The sequence below is a fragment of the Phocoena phocoena genome, chromosome X, assembly GCF_963924675.1.
Source record: "Phocoena phocoena chromosome X, mPhoPho1.1, whole genome shotgun sequence".
Classification (NCBI taxonomy): Eukaryota; Metazoa; Chordata; class Mammalia; order Artiodactyla; family Phocoenidae; genus Phocoena; species Phocoena phocoena.
The window spans coordinates 36385561-36399546 of NC_089240.1; the positions used below are offsets into that span (position 1 = coordinate 36385561).

General features: G+C 40.7%; 1 protein-coding gene across 6 annotated transcripts; it reads left to right on the forward strand.

The window, feature by feature from the left end:
- The first annotated feature begins 466 nt into the window (after positions 1-466).
- DDX3X (DEAD-box helicase 3 X-linked) lies at positions 467-13771 on the forward strand. 6 transcript variants are annotated; one of them, XM_065900761.1, is made up of 17 exons: positions 467-604; positions 3549-3606; positions 5562-5609; positions 7379-7511; positions 8539-8697; positions 8781-8880; positions 9334-9469; positions 10577-10662; positions 10871-10969; positions 11080-11240; positions 11662-11806; positions 11890-12034; positions 12228-12409; positions 12502-12619; positions 12913-13066; positions 13325-13464; positions 13668-13771. In XM_065900761.1, the coding sequence occupies exons 1-17, from the start codon at positions 560-562 to the stop codon at positions 13745-13747; spliced, it is 1989 nt and encodes a 662-aa protein (XP_065756833.1). In that variant the 5' UTR covers positions 467-559; the 3' UTR covers positions 13748-13771. The 6 variants fall into 6 exon arrangements, with proteins under 6 accessions (XP_065756833.1, XP_065756836.1, XP_065756834.1 ...); XM_065900764.1 differs by having other exon boundaries at positions 544-604; positions 13331-13464; XM_065900762.1 differs by having other exon boundaries at positions 560-604; positions 13328-13464.
- The last annotated feature ends 215 nt before the right edge of the window (positions 13772-13986 follow it).

Below are 13986 nucleotides of genomic sequence, written 5' to 3' on the forward strand. Positions count from 1 at the left end.
AATCTCACAACATCTCCAAGTCTGGGGGGCTGAGAGAGAAAGGAGAGAGCGCTCCCAAGAAACAATGGAACAGCGAACACTAGGGACGTTACGGAAAAAAAAGGGGAAAAGGCATGGATTAGATTTTAAGGTATCCCAGCTGGCGGAAAGCGGGAGGCGAGGAATTCTCGCGAGATCTCGAGACCTCCTAGACCTCGGCTAGGGTAAGAGCGGAGGACAGGGGAAATGGAACTCAAGCGAACTAGGACAGTATTTGGCGCTCTCAGTGCCAAGGTAGGACGACGAGCCGGGGACGCGACCGACTAGGAAATCCCGCGAGGTTAGGACTAAACGAGAGCGCAGTAGCTAGGCAGAAGTCGTAGCGGCGGCCGGAGTGTGGGTGTGAGAGGGAGGGCATACGTCTTACGTGCTGACGTAGCAGCCGTTCCAGCGGGTATATTAGATCCGTGGCCGCGCCGTGCGCCTTAGAGCCGCAGTTCTCCCGTGAGAGGGTCTTTGCGGTGAGCCAAACACATTAGCTCAGCAGCGGAAGACTCCGAGTTCTCGGTACTCTTCAGGGATGAGTCATGTGGCGGTGGAAAATGCGCTCGGGCTGGACCAGCAGGTGAGCCGCAGGGAGCCTACCAGGGTTGTTGCTGCATGAATTCCCTCCCCTGACCTAACATGGTTTGTGGCGCAGTGCTAGCTGGTATCCTCAGTTCCCATTTGCTGGGTCCCTCGGGCTGGTGAGTGTGAATGCCCCAGGGCTGTGGGGGAACGGGAAGGTGACAGGAATGCTAGTTGTGGTTGTCGCTGGGGCCCCTATTTGGCTCGCGGTATTGTCCCCGGTCCGAGCACAATGGCGGCTTTTGTGTGTGCGTGCGCAGGCGGGCGGAGGGGGAGGGGGCGCGCGCTCGCGCGGAGGCGCGCACGCGCGAACCTCGACTGACTAGTGACCCATGGGTGGGTGGGGGGAGGGGGGCGCGGCGCGGTGGTTCACGAATGGGGACCTTTCTGGTCCTGAGGGCTCCGGCTCTCGCGGCGTGCGCGGCTCGGATTCCGGTCAGAGAGCCGAGCGGCGTTGGCGTGTGTGTGTGTGTGTGTGTGTGTGTTCGCGCGTGTGAGCGGGAGGAGGAACGCGGCCCTGGAATGTGGGAGGGGGCGGCGCGGGGGGTGGCCTTCGCGCGGGGTAATGGCGGCGGCCTCCTTTGTGTGGTGTCGGGTGGCTGGGCGGCGCTGCGGCCCACGAGCGGGAGAGGCCGGGCCGTCGAGGGCCCGGAAACGGGGATGGATGGGCATCTTGTTCCTCCCGGGCTTCCTTCCGCAGGTCTTTTTCGCTCCAGCCCGGCTTCCGCAGGCCGGGAGCCACGGCCCGTGAGGCCGCGTTTCCGGAGTGGAAAGTTTTGTGACGCAGATTAGGGGGGGGAGGGGGGAGAGGGGGGGAAGGGAGGGAGGGAGGGAAGAATGGGCCGCTGCGTCGCGGTGGCGCCGGGCTCTGGAGTTCGTGGTTGAAGGCGGTGGGGAGACGTCAGGGAGGTTTGCGGCCGCCCCGCTTCACATGCTCACCATAGTCACTGTGTGGCGATTTAGCCCAGGGCCGCGCGTCGTTTTGGGGGGTGGGGGGGCGCCACGGAGTGTACGAGCGTCCTCAGGGTTAGGACGCTTTGATGCGGGCGTTTGATTAGTGACTCGGCCAGGGGAAAAACACCCGGAATGTGGCTTGGGGAGAAATAAACAATTTTGTTGTTGACTTGTTGCTGCTTGTGGACTGAAATTTTGAAATAGGTCAGCGGCTCCGGGTCTGTCGTCTTACCCGGAACGCCCTCCTCTAAGGGTTTAGAGGTAGAGGAGGGGTTCTGGGCTGAGGTGGCAGGGAGTCAGCATCCCTCAGCAACAGTGGCACCGCGCTTCAGAGAAGCTCTTCAGTGCGACGTTTGTAGCCTTTAAGTAAACTTATGCCTACCACGAGCTCCGAAATTCTGAAACGAAGTCGAGTGACGCAAATGAATTGTCAATAGACTTTAATGTAGTCGTGTATAATAAGTTTTTAAGGACTTAACGACCTGTTTTGGGGGGGAGCATTTTTTCCATTAATGAATCAGTTTGAATCCTCCAAATTGCTGACGCGTCATGTTAAATGGAGCAGAGACATAAAAAATCTGTTATCAAGAGCATAGGCTGTTCCCAGTTTTAACATTTACCATGTAGGTAGTGCTGTATTTAAGATTCTAGGTAGGAATGAAATTTGTAATCGAAATAATTGGAAGAAGTATGCAGAGTCGTTAGAATTAAGCAGCAAGCTAATTCACAACTGAGAAAATTGCAATAACGTAATCCTAACAGTTTACAGTAGCATTTAGTGTTTGCCAAGTGTAAAATTAATGACAAAACGTACGGCAACAAGTGCAAAAAGAAAGTGTTACTATTGTGCGTTAAAGTATCAGTCAATTGCTGAGATAACTAGTGCAGAGAAAACATGACTGCGTTTTTGCTGATAGAAATTAGGAAATGAGCTGCCTTACCATAACTCATTTTTTTTTTCAAGGTTTAGCATCTGCTTCCAATTTTCAGTGCCTCCATTGATGATGCTTGCAATTTGACAGTATAACCTTGAGCTTTTAACAGAGGACTTAAACGTTATGGTACAGCGTATCACCTTTGCAAACAGGTGGCAATAGTGCTGTGACTGGGTACATTAAAAAAATGAAACTGCTTTTGGCACATACAGTTTTCCCCCTATTGCTTGTAAATAGTTTGTTATTGCAGAATGCGATGAAGATAGATCTCTTTTTTAGAATGTTGAGGCTTTGAGCTACCAGTGTAAAGGGACGGGTAGACGTGGAGATAAAGGCAGTAAAATGTGTCCTACTCATCAAGGACACTACATGCCAGTTGTGCCATTTATGTTCGAAGTGTTCTGAACTTAACTGTGAAAGTGGGAGAACAAGTAAGTACCTACTTCATAGGTTTGTGCTTAGTAGTGCTCAGTAAGTGGTGGTTATATTAATTTTTGTTCTGAAGCGTGCTACCCTAATTTAAAATATTTGTGCAGTATTTAGGGATAAAGGAACTATGACATGGTCGATAAAATTTTTCTGACATTTTTCAGGTGTGCTTTGTAGGTTTAAAATAATTCCAAGTAGAAAGTTGGTGGCATTGAAAACATTTGTCTCCAAATGTTTGGAGCTAAAATGAATCCAATGACTATTTGACATTTTAAAATAATTTAAATTTCTTGAACTTTTACTATGGAAAACATTACAGGGAAGATTCATTTTGAATGAATGAGTTAAATTTGGACCCAGTTTCTCCTGGATAGCGCCACCATCTTGGTGTGGTACTTTCTGCAGTATATACAGTAGTACTGTAGTAAAGTATTTTGCATTTGCTTACCGCTTAGTTGTCTTCGAAGCACATTCTTAGTCACATTCTCCTTAAGAGTTTCACATCCCCGGTGAGGCAGACAGGACAACTAGTGCTAGTAAATGCTAGAGAGCAAGACTAGTTTTCTCTTAGTGTAATATTTCTGCACATGGGCTGCTAACCAAAGTTTAATAACTCTTTTCTAGTTTGCTGGCCTAGACCTGAACTCTTCTGATAATCAGAGTGGAGGAAGTACCGCCAGCAGTAAGTAAAACATTTTATGGATTTACTGTGAATAATTAGGGCTTTTAAAAAAAATTTTATTTCATTGAAGTACAGTTGATTTACAATGCTGTTACTTGAGTATTAGAGCTTTAATACCTTAATATTTTGTTGGATTTGTTTAAAATTTAAGAATCTCCCTGCCAATCTTTACTGTGTAAAGAATTAGGTGGGTAGCATTGTGGGGGGGTTGGGGGGGTGGTTTTGTTTTGTTTTGGCCGCGCCGCGCAGCATGCAGGATCTTAGTTTCCTGACCAGGGGTGGAACCCCCATGCCTCTTGCAGTGGAAGTCCTGTGTTGTGGTCTTTTGATAACAAAACAGAGTAGTTTTCTTGAATGAAAACAATCATTAAGGACCTTTTACAAAACACAAATTATCTCTAGAAGGGTTTGTGTCCATTATGAATCCTGAGCCCAGCTTAAAGGTGATGGGAATGTGTATATCACTATTAGAGTGAATCTAAAGATTCTGCATGCTGTAACTAAGACCTGGTGAGGCCAAATAAATATTTTTTAAAAAAATAATAGAACGAGGCCATAATGAATCTTGGGGTGGTGGTTAGGATTTTAAATGCTGAATTGTTGTATTCTGTTGAAAAGAAGTTAGATATAGAAGTTTTATTTAATTTTTTTTTCCTTAAAAGGGTTTCTTGGATACTTGGTAGAGATTAGTATTAAGGTGTATGGGATCTTGGTAGTTTATTATTGGCAATAGACCTGCTTCAGCTCAGGTCTCTTCCCACCCTATTAACCAAAAAGAAAAAATGTGTATTGGCTGTATGTAAGGTCTGAAAGCACCATTTCTTCAAGCTCTCTTTGTTGCATAGTAAAGGGCATGTCTTCATTTTTAGGCAAGAAGGACCTCACTGGGCACAGTTACTTGGTATTTGTTTTAAATTTCACTTTATTTGGCATGCTAAGAATCATTTAGGAGTTAACCATTCTAATAGAGATCTTTAATAATTCAACCCAGAAGTGAAAAAGTTAAATTGCAGATTAAAGCAAGTTGACTTTACTTGTTGGGTATATACATTATTTGCTTTTGATTCTCATCCATTGTCTAGGCTGTATTCTTGTGCATACAGAAAAACAGTTGATTTTCCTTAAACTCTGCAGGTCTCGATTTAAAATTCAGTTCCTTGAAATCATTCTCCCTCTTGCAACTTTCCCATGTTACATATGTATTCTATGTCTTGGAACTTAACCAGGGTAGAAACAAAAAAGCCTTTTAGTGGCTAGTTACATGTTTATTACTTTTAGGTTGTTACAGTAACACTTGTGCTACATGTTAGATAATTTATTAATGTTTGTTACGTTGTTGTAGTAATACTTAACGTTGTAACTCTTTTGTTAGTTTGTAACAATTCTCTGAAATCATAGCAGGCCTTTTAAAATATTGTATTAAATTAACCACTAGTGACAAGTTAAATTTATGTATTTGTAGATTTCAACTATTAGGTTCCAAGTCAAACCTGTTCTCCTTTCCCTTTTAAAATTCTACTTATTAAAGCAATAACCCATTTAAAATAAAAGTAAATTTGTTTTTATTTATTTTTTTATTTTTTTGCGGTACGCGGACCTCCCACTGCCGTGGCCTCTCCCGTTGCGGAGCACAGGCTCCGGACACGCAGGTCCAGCGGCCAGGCTCACGGGCCTAAGCCGCTCCGCGGCATGTGGGATCCTCCCGGACCGGGGCACGAACCTGTGTCCCCTGCACCGGCAGACAGACTCTCAACCACTGCACCACCAGGGAAGCCTTAAAAGTAGATTGTTTTTTCCCCCACTTCTCAATTTCCAACTACATAGTCAGACTGGAGGACTATAGATTTAAAAAATTTCTTTCCAGGACTGTTTTTTAATAGCGCAAATTTTGGCCAGAAAGCTTTAACTTAAAGTTTTATGGAATATGAAGTTTTAACTTTGTTAATTTCTTTTAGAAGGGCGCTATATTCCTCCTCACTTAAGGAACAGAGAAGCTACTAAAGGTAAGTCCTTTGAACAATTTGGTATACTTAATTCATGCTGCATTTAGAAGTTGGAGCCTAGGGAAAATGAGACACCTGGAGAAGTCTGTAAACATTGTGCTCCTCCTGCTACTGGCAGAACTGTTTCAGGTATTAGGGTTTACTCATTTTGGAAAAACTCATCTAATGTCAGACAGTGGAAAACTGCATTTCCTATGTCAAACTCTTCTGAGGCCAAGGGCATAGTTTTGTACAATTTCACTAGTCTTGTGCTTAACCTGTGTTTGTAATCGTTCACAGCATGATTTCAATTTGAAAAAGGTGATTGGGCACCCATTACTGTGTAAACCAAACTGCTGCATAGTGATGACAACCCAGTTATTTCTGTCTTGCAGAGGTGCCAAAATGAAGATGGGGTTATTGGGGAATAGTTAACAAGCATTGGGCACGCTCCCAATAGATGGGAGTGATTCTCTGGCTTCATCTCCTTGCCTTAACTGCTTCATTTGAAAGGTCTTATCTAAAAGGTATCACAACAGCTGGTCTTTTCCCATTAACTTTGTAAATAAGTGACAGAGAACTAGTAGATGGCTCATATTATGGGACAATTGTTTGGGTGCTGTGTGTTCCATAAAATAGGTGATCTGAGATTTGGAGGAAAAGGGGAAGGTCAGGAAAACAAGGTCAAGAAGAGGGAAGATACTGGATAAAGAAGGCAGGATTGGAAGGGTGGAGAGTCCACAGAAGCACATGGTTTGCTGTCGTTTCTCCATATCCATATGCAGTCCGTGTTAGCTTCACTTGTCCCTGGCAATACATGGAATATAAAATCTGTGTTATAATTTCTTAGCTATCATATCATTGTTTTTATTTACTGTAGAGTCTTAACCGTCATGGGTTCTCATTCCTTAGAATGCACTAGCTGAAATTGACTCCCATGTATATTTAGTGCTTTTCTCCCTTTGTTGCAATGACAGGAATCAAAGCAGGGAGAGAGGCGGTATCATATAGGAGTTAGAGCTGAAAGAGATCTTAGAAATCTAATTCAGCTCTTTATTGGTAGCCAAGACTTGATCACCTGGCTGGTAGAGGCAGGAGATGGAAGGAAAGTAACTTAACTTACAAACTATATCTCTGACTGTTTAATGAAGTGTCACTGAAGCTAGTTAAACCCTCTACTTGTCTTTAAACCGTCTACCTGTTGGGATAATTTACACCTTTGTCATCCCCTCTTACTGAATGTTTATAGCTGTACTCTAGGAACCTGTCTACACTGAGTTGCGTAGGGATGAGGATTTTCCTTTTTTCTATTATATTCCTAATTCTCATCTGGTAGTATGTACTTCATGAGAACAGAGCACTGTTCTTAAAACTTTTTACTATTGAAACTAAGAAATACTATATTAAACCAAGTGAACTGACATTCTTAATGTTTTAAATGAATGTCACTTCTAAGAGACATTGAAATAATGGTAACTCCTAGTAAACTCACCTATAAAATGAATGGAAGTTAAATTGTGATGGTTATGTAACAATACCATAAAAATTGTGTTACAGGCAAAGCTATTGACCTTTTAGAAGTGGTATTCATTCAGAACATTTTCAGACTGTCAATTGCTTTGTTTAGTGCACAGTATATTCTAGTGCTGTGGTAGGAATATTTCCATTGTCCCTCTGGTCCAGAGATGGGATAGTCAGTGGAGGGCTTCAGATTCGGAAACATGTTTTAAAGTATTGTCGTTTTCTAAATAATATAATAAAATGGGTTTGCGGTTTTTTTTCTTTTGAAGGATTCTATGATAAAGACAGTTCAGGGTGGAGTTCTAGTAAAGATAAGGATGCATACAGCAGTTTTGGTTGCCGTAGTGATTCAAGAGGGAAGTCTAGTTTCTTCAGTGATCGTGGAAGTGGATCAAGGGGAAGGTGAGTGATTTCTTATTTTCTTGCCTTTTTTACATGTACAATACAGCAATTTAGAAATTGGTCTTTGATTTGTACTCTGACCATTAAGCATGATATTTTTCCCCTTAGTAGACCACCTACTTGGATGTTAAGTATTGTCTGTTTAATCGTATTTATGTATTTTTTTAACTGTAAGAGGTCTACTAAATTGAACTTGTTATTCAAGAATTAGATTAGAAGAACTTTCCTTTTGGCATAATGAAATCAGTTATTTTTATATTTCTCTAGTTTTACATATTCTACTTAAAAGAGTTTTAGTGAATGGCCTAATTTGGTTGACATTTTCATGGATATTTTATATGACAATTTTTAAACACCTTATATTTTTGATTACACAAGTGTGGTGAACTGACCTCATGCGCCTAATAGCTGTGGTTAGTCCTCTGTGTCCTGATTTTTCGAAAACAGGCCTAAAACTAAAAACATCTTAATTCAGGTAAGGATTATTTTCTACCTTTTTATCCAAAGTTTGTCACACAGGTGAATTGTCCTTTAAGTAGCATCCTGATATAACTGGGACAATTGATATTTGGTGTGATACTTTGCTCTTTTCCCTACCACTAGAAATATTTGGATGAGAATATTTAAAGGTGTAAGTTATATGCTGGTTTCATGTGTATAAGACTGATTCTCCCCACCCCGCCCCCCCCCCCCGCCCCTCCCAAGCCTAGTTTGTTTTTATTGAACTATAGTTGATTTACAATACTTTGTTAGTTTCAGGTATAAAGACGTGATTCAATTTCAACATGTATGAGGCCTGTGTAATAAGAATAAGGAAGAATACTGAATTTAGAAAATAAAGTTATGTAAATGATACAATCTGGTTAGAGGACCTTATTTGCCAAATAAAGAGTAAGCCTGAACTGGATTGTTGACATCCTTGAAATCAGCCATAATGAACTTCTCTTCAGGCACAGTTCTAGAGTAGTGGTAGGAATCTGATAATGGTTAAATGATAAGATTCTGATTAATTGGTTGTGCTGTTCAGGTTTGATGATCGTGGACGAGGTGACTATGACAGCATTGGCAGCCGTGGTGAAAGAGGTGGCTTTGGAAAATATGAACGTGGTGGAAACAGTCGCTGGTGTGACAAATCAGATGAAGATGATTGGTCAAAACCACTCCCGCCAAGTGAACGCTTGGAACAGTAAGTTTTTGAAATGTATGTTAATTGTGATGAAGCCTTATTGGCTAGTATAACAAATAAACTTACCGATCTTCTGATTTCAGAGAACTTTTTTCTGGAGGCAACACCGGGATTAACTTTGAAAAATACGATGACATTCCAGTTGAGGCAACAGGCAACAACTGTCCTCCACACATTGAAAGTGTAAGTAATTTTGCTTGACAGCAAAATACTTTAAGACAGAGGGAAGTGTAAGTATTTTCACAGCACATCAAGATGGGATGGGCTTCCTAAAGGCCTATATAGACCACGCCTGCGTTGTGTTAACAATCTTTTAAAGTTACTCTAAAAGCCTGCCTCGTTGGTTTGTGGAAAGGGGGAGATTGAGTTCAATGTTACCATTACTAATATTTGAAATAGAAAATGGGTCAGACATGGGAGGAACTGAAAACTTTTCCAGTGTAGGTTAAGCTTAGGGGGTGTTGTTGTTTTTTTCCCCCTCCCCCTCAAAATGTAACACGATAACTTTTATTTAAAGCAGCTGTAAACTAAAGTACAAGTTGGTTGATAGGGTTTTTTCCCCCATTGTATTTGTATAAAGCAAAATGGCTCCAGGTTGTATTTCTACCTATTTAACCCTGATGTATTTCTCGACAGTTCAGTGATCTTGAGATGGGAGAGATTATTATGGGAAACATTGAGCTTACTCGCTACACTCGTCCAACTCCAGTGCAAAAGCATGCTATTCCTATTATCAAAGAGAAGAGAGACTTGATGGCTTGTGCCCAAACAGGTAAGCAGACTTGATAAAGTAAAAAGTTGTCCAGAATACCTTAACTCTGCTTCCTCTCATAAAACCAATACCCAAAAAATATGCATGGAGTATCTAAGTTTCACGAGGAAGCTTGAGTCCTGTTTGTAGCCTGACTGGTATACTTTGATATAGATAAGGAGTAGCTGGATGGTATCTCTTTTGTCTTAGCCCTTTGGATCCTGTGTTACCTCTAGTGTTTCCATTAGGGTGTCTTGGGGATAGCCTATAGAAAGTCATGACCCTGATATTGGTGCAACAGGGATAGGTTATTGTGATTGCAGTGGTGGGAAAGTTAGCACTATATAAATTATTGTATCTGGGATAAGAAGGATAAGAATAGCTTGTGATCCATGGGAATGTGGCCAAGGGAAGGGTCCTTAACCTCCCATCTTTTGGGAATGGGGATAGTTACAGCCTCTCAGTTGAGAACAGGCTTTATTTTATCTGTGTGAATTTGGCCAGTTTGCAAGAGAGATAAGATTCTCCCAATAAAAATATATGGCACTTGAATAATTACGTATCTTTCTTTCCCTATGGAAGAGTGAGAATGTCATCCTTTATACATTATCAGTATGTACAGTACCTACAAGGAAGTGTTAGAAATTGAAATTGACACCAGTTTTGAGACAGAATTCCTGCTCTCTTTGCACAAATGCGAAGAAGTGAATACTAACCAGTACATTGTGAGTGACCAGAGTTTGGTATACATTTTCTGTAAATGAACAAAATATTTTTTTGGATTATGGACCATGTGGTCTCTGCAACTATTCAGCTCTGCTGTTGTATGAAGGCAGCCATAGATGATATGTAAAATTATTGGTCACAGGTATATTCCAGTAAAGCTTTATTTACAAGGATATAGGTTGGACCTTAGTTTGTTAACTCCTATTACAGATTGGTCAAAGTCGTCACTTGGTATTTTTTAAATTAGCTATTAATTTTTAGAAAATTAATTTGGGAATAAAGTAAAATTGCTAATTAATAGTTAAGTTGTTGGGCAGTTAAAAAAAGTCATCTACCAATATATATTCAAAAATAATAAGCAGGTTTTTCTGTGGTTAAATGAGTATGCTTTCTTTTAAACAGGGTCTGGAAAAACTGCAGCATTTCTCTTGCCCATCTTGAGTCAGATTTATTCTGATGGTCCAGGCGAGGCTTTGAGGGCCATGAAGGTAAATATTTCTATATAAAATGGGAAATGATTGTAGAACCTTGTAGGTAGCTGCTGAGAAAGCTTTCTAAATGACAGTAAGACTTGTATTCTAACCTATATAATTAGAAACAGTTTTTACGTAAAATCAGTGAATTACAGAAGGGAATTATGTGTAATGGACCTTTAAAAAATGATGTTAAGAGTTTAACTTATAGATTATTTCTTAGGAAAATGGAAGGTATGGGCGCCGCAAACAATACCCAATCTCCTTGGTGTTAGCACCAACTAGAGAATTGGCTGTACAGATCTATGAGGAAGCCAGGAAAGTAAGTATGCATTTCAGAGATTATCGGCTTTCTCATTGATTCTGATGCAGTGTTTTATGACCACGTAAAAATCTTGGCCTTAAAGTTGATAAAATTTTCTTTGCTTACAGTTTTCATACCGATCTAGAGTTCGTCCTTGCGTGGTTTATGGTGGTGCTGATATTGGTCAGCAAATTCGAGACTTAGAACGTGGATGTCACTTGTTAGTAGCCACTCCAGGACGTCTAGTGGATATGATGGAAAGAGGGAAGATTGGATTAGACTTCTGCAAGTATGTTGATTTTTAAATGTGTGGAATGCATTAATTTTAAAAATTACTGGCCATTAGTTTTCTGGAACTTGTCCATAAATTTTAAGATGGAGAAGAGATTTATTTTAGTCTTCCAGCTTTTCCAAAAAGTTTGCTCTTTGTAATTTTAATGTTGAAAAATCAGTGACATTTTAGTAGTCTGAGAATGACCAGACTTTGGGACCAGAGTCAAGTATAAGAGCTAATTTGGGTGTGTACTATCTTGGACCATTTATTTAGTGGCAAAGATCCTGTGCTGTGTCTCACGTACATGGGTCAAATTGTGTGGTGTGAGGAATTTAACTACCTGAATGAGTAATTAATTGTGCTTATAGAAACAGCTACATTAAAATTATCTTTTCTCCTCTAATTCTAAACTGGATTTTTTTTTTTTTCATGGCAGATACTTGGTGTTAGATGAAGCTGATCGGATGTTGGATATGGGGTTTGAGCCTCAAATACGTAGAATCGTTGAACAAGATACTATGCCACCAAAGGGAGTTCGCCACACTATGATGTTTAGTGCTACCTTCCCGAAGGAAATACAGGTATTGTTTGATGCTGCAAATCTGATTTACTTAGGAATTTGTTTATCTCAATAGATAATAAAATATATTTTTTTTTCTTTCAGATGCTTGCTCGTGATTTCTTGGATGAGTATATCTTTCTGGCTGTAGGAAGAGTTGGCTCTACCTCTGAGAACATCACACAGAAAGTAGTCTGGGTGGAAGAGTCAGACAAACGGTCATTTCTGCTTGACCTTCTAAATGCAACAGGTATAATTTTAGCATCACTCTGGTGGCTTAGGTAATAAATCCATTTGGATCACCTTTATTGCTTTTCCTCCTCATCCAAAACATTCTCTTGAAAACGGTCTATTTTAATTGCCTCTATTTGCAAGTTTACTAAGTGCTGCAAAGAGAACCAAGCCACTCTTAGTGACAGAAACCTTGTAATATTTTACTTTAGGCAAAGATTCACTGACCTTAGTGTTTGTGGAGACCAAAAAGGGTGCAGATTCTCTAGAGGATTTCTTGTACCATGAAGGATATGCCTGTACAAGTATCCATGGAGACCGATCTCAGAGAGATAGAGAAGAGGCTCTTCACCAGTTCCGCTCAGGAAAAAGCCCGATTCTAGTGGCTACAGCAGTATGTATAATATAATCTTATTTTCAAGGTCGCCATGTTCAACTATTTGCTTTCTTTTAAATGGACCATATGTAACAGAAGTTATTTTCTAGGTAGCAGCAAGAGGACTGGACATTTCAAATGTGAAACATGTTATCAATTTTGATTTGCCCAGTGATATTGAAGAATATGTACATCGCATTGGCCGTACAGGACGTGTAGGAAACCTTGGTAAGTGTGTGATTACTTGATGGTGTGGTGGTTTCTGGTTTTCAGTGTGATTCTTGCAGCAAAGAACTTTCAGGATCTTATTAGAAGAACTCCTATTTTCAAAGAATGCGATTAAGATATATCTTAGCAGAAGTGGCAGGAAAAGTCAGGGTTTGTTCAAAGAACTTTGAGTTGGTTAAATAGCAAATAGTTAGCTCTTTTTTTTAGTATTCTACTTAATACTCTCGTATGAAAGTAATACTGTGCTACTTTATGGAAGACCTTAATTTATGTACTTTTGGGAACTGTTTTAGGCCTTGCCACATCATTCTTTAATGAGAGGAACGTAAATATTACCAAGGATTTGTTGGATCTTCTTGTTGAAGCTAAACAAGAAGTGCCATCTTGGTTAGAAAACATGGCTTATGAACATCACTACAAGGGTAGCAGCCGTGGACGATCCAAAAGGTGAGTTACAGATGGTGTATAATGATGGGGATGGGTGCTATATCCAAGGTTAACTTTTCAAGATTATTTAAGTGACATTAAGTTGATGTGAGCCTTTTCATAGCTAAGGCCTTTTAAAAATCACTATTAGGGAAGATAGGGCTGGATGGAATTGTTTGAATTGGAAAATCAGAAATTGGTCATTGGGAAGTTTTAACAAGATTTGGGTTGTGGTCGAAATTTCATCTTTATGTGAACTAACACGTTTTGTCCTTGTAGTAGTAGATTCAGTGGAGGATTTGGTGCCAGAGACTATCGACAGAGTAGTGGTGCCAGCAGTTCCAGCTTCAGCAGCAGCCGCGCCAGCAGCAGCCGCAGTGGTGGAGGCGGCCATGGCAGCAGCAGAGGGTTTGGTGGAGGTAATGTTTATTTTTAACCTCATATCTTTGGGAAGGGTTTTTTTTCTTTTCCATCTTTTTCAAAGCATAATTTAAAATATTGGGAAGTTCGGCCCTGTAGATTGCTTTCTATAATTTTACATCAAAATACTTAAAGAAGGGAAAGATTGTATTAAACAGTGGATGACTTAATTAATTTTTCTCTGTTTTAAATCTTTCATTAGGTGGCTATGGAGGCTTTTACAACAGTGATGGATATGGAGGAAATTATAACTCCCAGGGGGTTGACTGGTGGGGTAACTGAACCTGCTTTGCAGTAGGTCACCCTGCCAAACAAGCTAATATGGAAACCACATGTAACTTAGCCAGACTATACCTTGTGTAGCTTCAAGAACTCGCAGTACATTACCAGCTGTGATTCTCCACTGAAATTTTTTTTTTAAGGGAGCTCAAGGTCACATGAAGAGTTGAAAGGAACAATCAGCAGCCCTGTTCAGAAGGTGGTTTGAAGACTTCATTGCTGTAGTTTGGATTAACTCCCCT